This window comes from Oryctolagus cuniculus, chromosome 4 (genome assembly GCF_051225735.1).
Source record: "Oryctolagus cuniculus isolate XC-2025 breed Fujian yellow rabbit chromosome 4, ASM5122573v1, whole genome shotgun sequence".
Lineage (NCBI taxonomy): Eukaryota > Metazoa > Chordata > Mammalia > Lagomorpha > Leporidae > Oryctolagus > Oryctolagus cuniculus.
This window is the reverse complement of record NC_142870.1, coordinates 120,681,481-120,689,444: the sequence shown is the minus strand read 5'-3', so window position 1 is coordinate 120,689,444 and position 7,964 is coordinate 120,681,481. Positions and strand designations below refer to the sequence as shown.

Sequence of the window (7,964 nt, the reverse complement as noted above, 5' to 3'; positions counted from 1 at the left end):
GACTCAAACCAACACTCTAAACGATGGATGCCAGCCTCACAAGGGTGGCTTAGCCCGCTGCACCATGCGCGCCCCAACAGCATTCATATCTCCCCTCACCCCTCCCCCAACACCCATCCCACCAAATCACCACTGTTCGCTCCCAGAAATTGGGTGCTCTAAGAGAGTAATTATTGCTTGGCCAATCCGGCTTCCCCCATCTGCATGTTTGAGAGAGGACCCATGAACACAACACATTCAGGCAGGTTGGCCGTGGGGGAGGCCCCGAGAGGTCCTGTTGACTCTGGAGCCCAGCGCCTGGCACCACGGCGGCCCGGCATACAGTGGGCCATCTTGAAGGACTAGGAGAGGCATGATTGAGTCGGGAGGCCACGATCAGGCACATCCCACATCCCGGCAGAGATGGAAAAGCGCCTGGCGCTGCCCTTGAGCGCCTTCGGGAGGGGGCGGTGCCCGGCGCGGGGCGGGGAGGGGCGGGGCCCGCGCCCGGAGCCAAGTGTTGGGGTCGGGCCTGCGGGGAGACTCGGGGCCGCGGTGCCGCGGAATTTCACTTTCGCTTCGGAAAAGTCAGAGGCGACGGGGAGGTCCCCAACGACGGCGGCCGGGCCCCCGGGAGTTAATCCGAAAGTGCCGCAAGCTCGCCGGCCCGACGCACTGCACGTGGCACCGGGAAGTTGATGCAGAGAGAGACAGAGAGAGAAAGCAAGAGACCTGAATCTTGGGAAAGTCCTGCCGCGCCTCCGCGCAATTATAAAAATGTAGGCTCGGGGGCCGCCCAGCAGCATCCGCCCTCACCTGCTGCGCCCGCCGGCACGAGTCCACCCGCCTGCTCAGCGTCCGCACTCGACCGCTCAGCATGTGCTCCCTGCGCGGTGAGTAGCGGCGCGTACCGGCTCGCGGTGCTGGGGAGGGGCGGCCGCCGGGCCCGCGGGGTAGAAACTCAGCCCTGGCTGAGCCGAGACCTCTGACGACCCGCAGTCTCCGCCGAAGGGACAGGCTGCTGCGAAGGAGGATCGGGCGCTCCCAGTGCGCTTCACAGGCATGGTCTCTTCTCATCTTGCCTATGAATTATGCCCATTCCATAGATGAGATACTGAGACCCGGGGAGGGAGGTGGCTTGCCTGCCGTTGGCTGCTCAGCCACAATCACCCACCGATTGCCCTGGCCTGTTTCCTTGTTGCGGCCCTGGGTGAGCACCCAGTGCAGCATCTGGGCTCCAGTACCCTAGCTCAGCACTCCGGGGTTGGAGAAAGAGTTGTTAGAAAAGTACGCAGGTAGGTGGGTGCCAAGAGCGATGGGCGATGATGGCCAGAGAGGCAGGGTGGCAGAGGCAGGCAGCGTGGGCTGGCAAGCTCAGCCGCCCCTTCGCTTCCCTTCCAGGCCTCCTCCTTGTGTCCACGCTTGTCCTTCTGAACGGCCTCAGTCTGGCCAGGAACCTGCCCGTGGCCACACCGGACCTGGGACTATTCCAGTGCCTTAACCACTCCCAAAACCTGCTGAGAGCCGTCAGCGACACGCTACACAAGGTGAGCTCGCCGGCTAGGGGGCTTCTCTTTGGGTCCCCAAAATTGTGGAAATCCATCCCCGGCTGTCAGGAGGCAGGGAGGGAGCCGTATAGTGACTCAATTGTTAGCTAAAGAGTCAAAGAATTCGCGACTCCAGAGAGAGGAAGAATGGTGATAAATTATAAGGCATCTGTTCTGCGCCGTCTACACAGAGGAAACGAGGATATTTATGGTGTTCCCTGCAGCCTGCCAAGGCAGGAGGAATCGTGTCGGCTCTACAGTGGCCTTGACACCCCTTCTCAGTGCAGGTGCCTCTTCTGTAGGGCCTAGAGTAGTCCCACCTGCTGCTCACCGGTGGTCTGCTGAGGAAGCTGGGTATCCAGGAGCACTGGGACAGTGCACGTCCAAGCTTCATTTTCTAGCAGGAGAGAAAGCAACTATTTACAGTTGCCTTCTGTTTTTTTAGGTTTTATATTTGAATACAAAAAATTTTTTTTCTTTTCATTTTAAAACTGTTCCAGGAGCTTTTGCGCCAAAGCTGTAGCTGAGACTGGTGCTTCAAAAGGTGTCCCTTTGTCTTCCTGCACCTCAGTAAATCTATCTTGAGTATTTCTAGTGGGTTGCCTTGTTAAAATAGTAAAGTAAGCCCCGTGCCACAAGACTTTTTGCAAGAACTCTTGTCTTCCCTTCTGATCTTCTGTAATGTGCTGTCAGTTGCTCCTGACAATTCAATCAATTCTAATTAACAAGAGGGCTCAGCAAGGAAGGCAGCAGTGATAGGTGCCCTGTTTCCTAGAGAAAGGGTCTGTGCAGATGAAAGCATCGGTGTGGGCAGAATTTGCATGGATGCTTCACATGACGCTATGTTGAAGGTCGACAGATCACAGGACTGATTTGATACTGTTGAATTACTCATTTTTCGAAGTTTTCGGAACAAGCCAACTGGCTTCTGCTGAGAATGGCGGGGGTACGTGCAGGGGATGCAGAGGCTGTAGCCAGCCCACATCTATCCAGTTTGGCTCATATGTTTATGTTTTTGAGTTGGATGCCATTGAAAGATCAAGCCTTTCATGGAAGAATCCAACTCTTCAGTTCCCTTAAAAACTGCAACATGGGGTCCACATCTCCAAACCTGCTCAAAGCAGTGGTTGCCCCAGGGCTGCGACACCCCCAGGAATAGTGCACTAGCCTCCCGAGGCTGCCATCACAAGTTACCCCTGCCTTGGCGCCTTAAACACACAAAGGTGTGATCTTCCAGTCCTGGAGGTCAGAGGTCCAAAGTGGGTCTTACTGGGCTAACAGCAAGGAGTTGGTGGAGCTGCACCCCTTCCTGGAGGTGCTGGGGGAGGAGCTATGTTCTTGCTTTTTCTGGCTTCTGGAAGCTGCTGCATTCCTTGACTCCAGGTCCTCTTTTGTCTTCAAAGCCAGCCAGTGGCTGCCCTGGTCTTCCGCATGCTACCCTGAACTGATTCTTCTGTCTCCTTCTTCCATTCACAAGGACCTGTGATTACACTGGGACCACCCACATAGTCCAGAATAATCCCTCCACTGATTGGCAGTTCCACTGATTGGCACCCTGAATGTCACCTGCACCTTCCCCTTTGCTGTGTCAGGTTCCAGGCGTTGAGAGCTCTTGGGTGGTAGGGGGGTGAGGGAGCATTAGATTAGCTGCTACAGTCAGTGATGTTGCTACTTGTGCCCAGCCCTGTGCTGCACTTCCAGGCCTTGAAACAAGGCTCCAGCAGTTCCCTCTGCCTGAAATCACACCCTCCCCCAGCCCCTCAGCCTGCTGATCCCCTCCTGCACACGTCCCATCTCCAGGAAGTCCTGGCTTTTCTGTCCCCCATCTTTAGCGCCTTCATTCCTTCTCACCTCCTGACCCATCACTACTCTCTTGGGCCCTTGCCTGACACTGCAGCTGGACTCGGAATTCAGGGGGCCCTAACACAGTCCTCTTCCTTGGCGTGTTCACGCCAGACTCGGTGAATGGCAAAATGAGCTCCATCTTCAGTGAGAACGCTGTTGACGTCACAGAACTAGTCCATAGTTTTCCCAGAACATCTCCATGTGTGTATGTGTTTGTGTGGGTATGTGGACAGTAAGGCAAACCTCAGCTGGTCTTCAGCTTATATCCATCCAGCTGTGACTTTATCAGTTCCCCGCTTGGGATGTCATACTTGAAAAAACAGTCATAAAACACAAGCACTTTGACAAGAGAAAAAACTGTTTTTAGCAGAAGCAGGTGTCACTGTGTGGCGTGGGGCTGGGCAGCCTGGCCTTGGGAAATGTTTTATAGTGTTTATGTAATAGGAAAGGATGGTATCTGAAGATAAGGGTCCTAGGCAAAAAGCAAGGAGGGGGAGAGAGAGAATGTAAATGGCCTGTTTCCTGTTGTTTTAGCAAGAGCTTAAATTTCCTGCAGGCCAAAGAGATGGAGGTCAGAGGCAGCCCAGCCAGCTCCAGCCTTGCTGGCACCCTGGGGCTCCAGTCTCATGGGAAGCCAGGAGCCTTATTAATGTTAGCAAGCTGAAGTTCTCCTTATGTTTATTACAGGCCAGACAAACTCTAGAATTCTACTCCTGCACTTCTGAGGAGATTGATCATGAAGATATCACAAAAGATAAGACCAGCACGGTGAAGGCCTGTTTACCACTGGAGTTAACCAAGGTACAGAGGCCCCACCTCCCAAAGCATGGACTACAGTTAAAAGCTGGGCCACTCCAAACCTCAGCTGCTTCCAACATGTGCTTGTTTCTGATGTCCATCATCGTGGGACTTCAAAAGGTCCTGCTTTAGAAGTCTGATTTCAGGGAAAACATTATAAAAGCAAATATGTTTTTTACAACAATGTGAGCATACTTAACACTCCTGAACCATCTTCTTAAAAATAGTTCAGATATGGGGCAGGTGTTTGGCCTAGCAGATAAGACACCCACTGGGAAGCTCGCATCCCATATTGGATTGCCAGAGTTTAAGGCCAAGTTCTGTTCCCAGTTTCAACTTCCTGCTAGTGCACACCCTGGGAGACAGCAGGTGATGGTTTAGGTGATTGGGTCCCTGCCACCCACGTAAGAAACCTGGACGGAGTTCCTAATTCCTGGTTTTGGCCTGGCCCCAGTTGTTGCAGGCCTCTGGGCAATGAACCAGCAGATGGGGGAGGGGGAAGGGAGCCCTCCATCTGCCTCTTTCTCTGTCTGTTAAAAAAAAATACATAAAAGATGATGAGTTTTGTGTTGTGTGTTTTACGATAATTAAAAAACTCTGTGTTTGAGATGAACCATCAGAAAGATTTATATTAAGGATTAACATCTTTGATATATGCCTTTTCTCTTTAGAATGAGAGTTGCCTGGCTTCCAGAGAGACCTCTTTAATAATTGTAAGTCAAAACTGAAAGGGTTCTGCCCATTTGATGAATTCATACTATTGAGGGGGGATTATTATTTTCTTCTAGAATGGGAGTTGCCTGTCTTCTGGAAAGACCTCCTCTATGGTGGTAAGACACACCACTGTTTCCTCAAGTGTAAGGTGGGGAAACGTTTGTGGGCTGATCAATGACTCCTTCCCCATTTTGTCATGTCACCCAGACCCTGTGCCTTAGTAGTATCTATGAGGACTTGAAGATGTACCAGGTAGAGTTCATGGCCATGAATGCAAAGCTTCTGATGGATTCTAAGAGACAGATCTTTCTAGATCAAGACATGCTGGGAGCTATTGAAGAGCTGATGCAGGTAAGGCCTCACCCTCTCCGTGACAGCACCTGCCTCATTCTGAAGATGGCCAGCCAAGGTCCCTTCCTCAGTTAAGAGAGGCCCGAAATCCGTTCCCTGAAAGCCAGGCAGAACTTCATTTGCAGGGAGAAAGCCTTAAGAGCGGCTTCTAGCAGAGGGCACCTGTGAGCTGACCATACTAGGTCAGCCTCCATTTATTGACCACATGGTATACACAAGGCTCTCTGTAGATGTTTTCTTGAGTTTTCAACATCATCTCCACAACAATTGGGATTTGCACAAAGGAGGAAACTAAAGTTTAGGAGGTTAAATCACTTGTCGGAGGCCACACAGCTCATAAGAGGCAGAGACAGGTTATAAACCTCTGGAAGAGGATTCTGCTACCCTCACCTTCTCACTCAACTCTGAAGGCTCCAGGATGGGCTGGCAAGGGATCAGCTTGCATATTTACAGATATTGCTGGAAAAGGCAGGCAGGGCAGGTGCCTGCTTTGGGCCCATTATGAACCAAAATGTAAACAGAAGAACAAGCAATCACCTGAGGATCTCTACATGTCCTCATAGGCAAGCACTTGCCTTGTAGTTTTCTTTGTCATCATGGTACAGAATGCTAATATAAAACACAGAAATACACACATAAGGGGAAGGGAGTGCCTTGGTGACAAGAGCATGGGATAAAACTGGTGGCAGAAATTGTTGTCTGAAAAGTAATTTGCTCTCATTTCTTTATTTCATTTTTTTTATTTGTATGTGTGAAGTGAACTTCAAGTGACTATCAAAGTATGTTTTCCAACCAGAGAGTTGTAGCTGATATTTTGTTTTGAGGGCCAGAAGTCATGTTTTGGGCACTTGAATCAATTCTACCTGTAACCAGACAATGTCCTGGTCACTTAATTTCTCAAACTGCAGTTTCTTTCTCTGTAAAATGGGATGATTTTGCCTCTCCTACCTTTCTTTTACGTGTGTGTGTGTATATATATATATAGGTGAGAAACAATTGAGAATATTGTTCAGTGTGCAAATAGAAGTTCTTGCATTGTGTTATCAAATCAAAGGGCTAAAATTGGGGTAGCCACTGCCAAGTTTATCTGACACACAGCTCACGTCTTAACAAATGGATCTGTTGCTGATACAGAGGTCAGATCAGTAGCATTCCATCCCTCCTGTGTTCTAAAAAGGACTGGGCTTCTTAATGTAACCTGGATAAAAATTAATTAGCTGCTGCAGCAGATGTCATTTTAACAGAATTCTGTCTTTCTGAAATGGAACTCCTGCTGGTGATTTTCTAGAGAGCTGTAAGGCTCTTTCCATAGCTCACCCAGGATGCATGTATTTGGACAGTTGGTATTTCTTCTCTCAGGTTCTGCCGGCCAACCAGCTGGGACTAGATCTGGGTGGAGTGCGGATGTCTAATAAGGGCCTGGGTTGTGGGCTGTAAGACATGTACTGACTTCACCCGTTTTCACAGCTGAATGTTTTATTTTGGAATACCATCTACCATATTGTCATGCTCTGTGTTCATTCTCTTAGGCCTTGAATTCCAACAGTGGAGCTGTGCCACAAAACCCCTCCCTTGAAGAGCTGGATTTCTATAAAACAAAAATCAAACTCTGCATTCTTCTGCATGCTTTCAGAATTCGTGTGGTGACTATTGATAGAATGATGAGCTATCTGAGTTCTTCCTGAAAGCCTGGGTCCCTGTCCAAAGTCATTTTTATAAAAATTAGAAGGAATGTGGGTTGAGAGTTGGGGAGGGAGGGTTGACCTGGTCCTACTGAAGCTCCCACAGGAGTTTTCCTTCTTCTGTGTACGTTAATGTACCATGCAGCATTTGAAGGATGACCCCATGCCTTGGCAGGAACACATTTGCTGTGCACGTTGTTTTCAAGTGTCTGTAAACAAATTGCCCAGCGGGAAACATGCCCACCCTGATTGGGTTTTTCACACCCTCTATTAGAAGAGCAAGAACCTATAAGCTATTTCTGTACCCTAGTGTTTATAGCAACAAACACTTAAGCATCATTTATTTAAAAGCTATTTATTGATATAATTTTATATTTATGAAAGCATGTGAAATAACTTATATTTATTTATGTTATATTTATTTAAACTATTTATTAAGTGGATTTGAAAAATACCTACTAAATGTTGTTCTAAAAATAAACTGATGGGATGAAAATTCTGTTGTTTTTCTAAAGTGATTAGAACATGTTCAGTGTTAAAATACACATTGTGGAAATGCTGAAAACTCCGATGAAGTTTGAACAAAATGACCTTAGAAACAATGTCACAATATTCTTAACTATCTCCTGCTGTCTCTTAATCTCCTGTTTTAGAAGGAGCCTAGTCAGAATAGAGATGTTTTAATAATGAGGCAACCAAGTGACTTGGTTTCTGAAGTTTGCTACATTATTTTTGCAAAACACCTAAGTCTAAAAGTAAAATACATAAAAATACTTCCCTATCAATAGCAGGTCCCTAATGCACTGTACATTAAACAAATAACAGTCTCATATTCTTCAACTGGGCAAAATGTTCCTAAGAAGTCTTCAGTTAGGTTACTCTAGTTTTTTAACTCTTTTGGGCTCTCCTAGGGAAGTTCTTTTTTCAAATTACATACGGCAAAACTCTCCATTTGCTTCACGTTACAGAGAACTTTTGCTGGATCATGTGGATAAGCGCCTTGCTTTGGTTTAAAAGATGCACCCTTCATGAACTGAATAGTGAATTC

The 7,964-nt window shown here is 48.2% G+C and overlaps 1 protein-coding gene across 1 annotated transcript; it reads left to right on the top strand.

Moving 5' to 3' along the window:
- Positions 1-512: 512 nt before the first annotated feature.
- Positions 513-7,412, top strand: IL12A (interleukin 12A). The gene is made up of 7 exons (XM_008266409.5): positions 513-872; positions 1,381-1,526; positions 4,059-4,172; positions 4,841-4,882; positions 4,958-4,999; positions 5,091-5,234; positions 6,764-7,412. Exons 1-7 carry the CDS (start codon positions 857-859, stop codon positions 6,917-6,919), a joined length of 660 nt encoding a protein of 219 aa, XP_008264631.3. The 5' UTR covers positions 513-856; the 3' UTR covers positions 6,920-7,412.
- Positions 7,413-7,964: the final 552 nt, after the last annotated feature.

Coding starts and splice junctions, on each gene's coding strand:
- IL12A (XM_008266409.5), top strand. Junction 4,173..4,840: donor TACCACTGGAGTTAACCAAG/GTACAGAGGCCC, acceptor TTTTCTCTTTAG/AATGAGAGTTGCCTGGCTTC. Junction 4,883..4,957: donor GAGAGACCTCTTTAATAATT/GTAAGTCAAAAC, acceptor ATTTTCTTCTAG/AATGGGAGTTGCCTGTCTTC.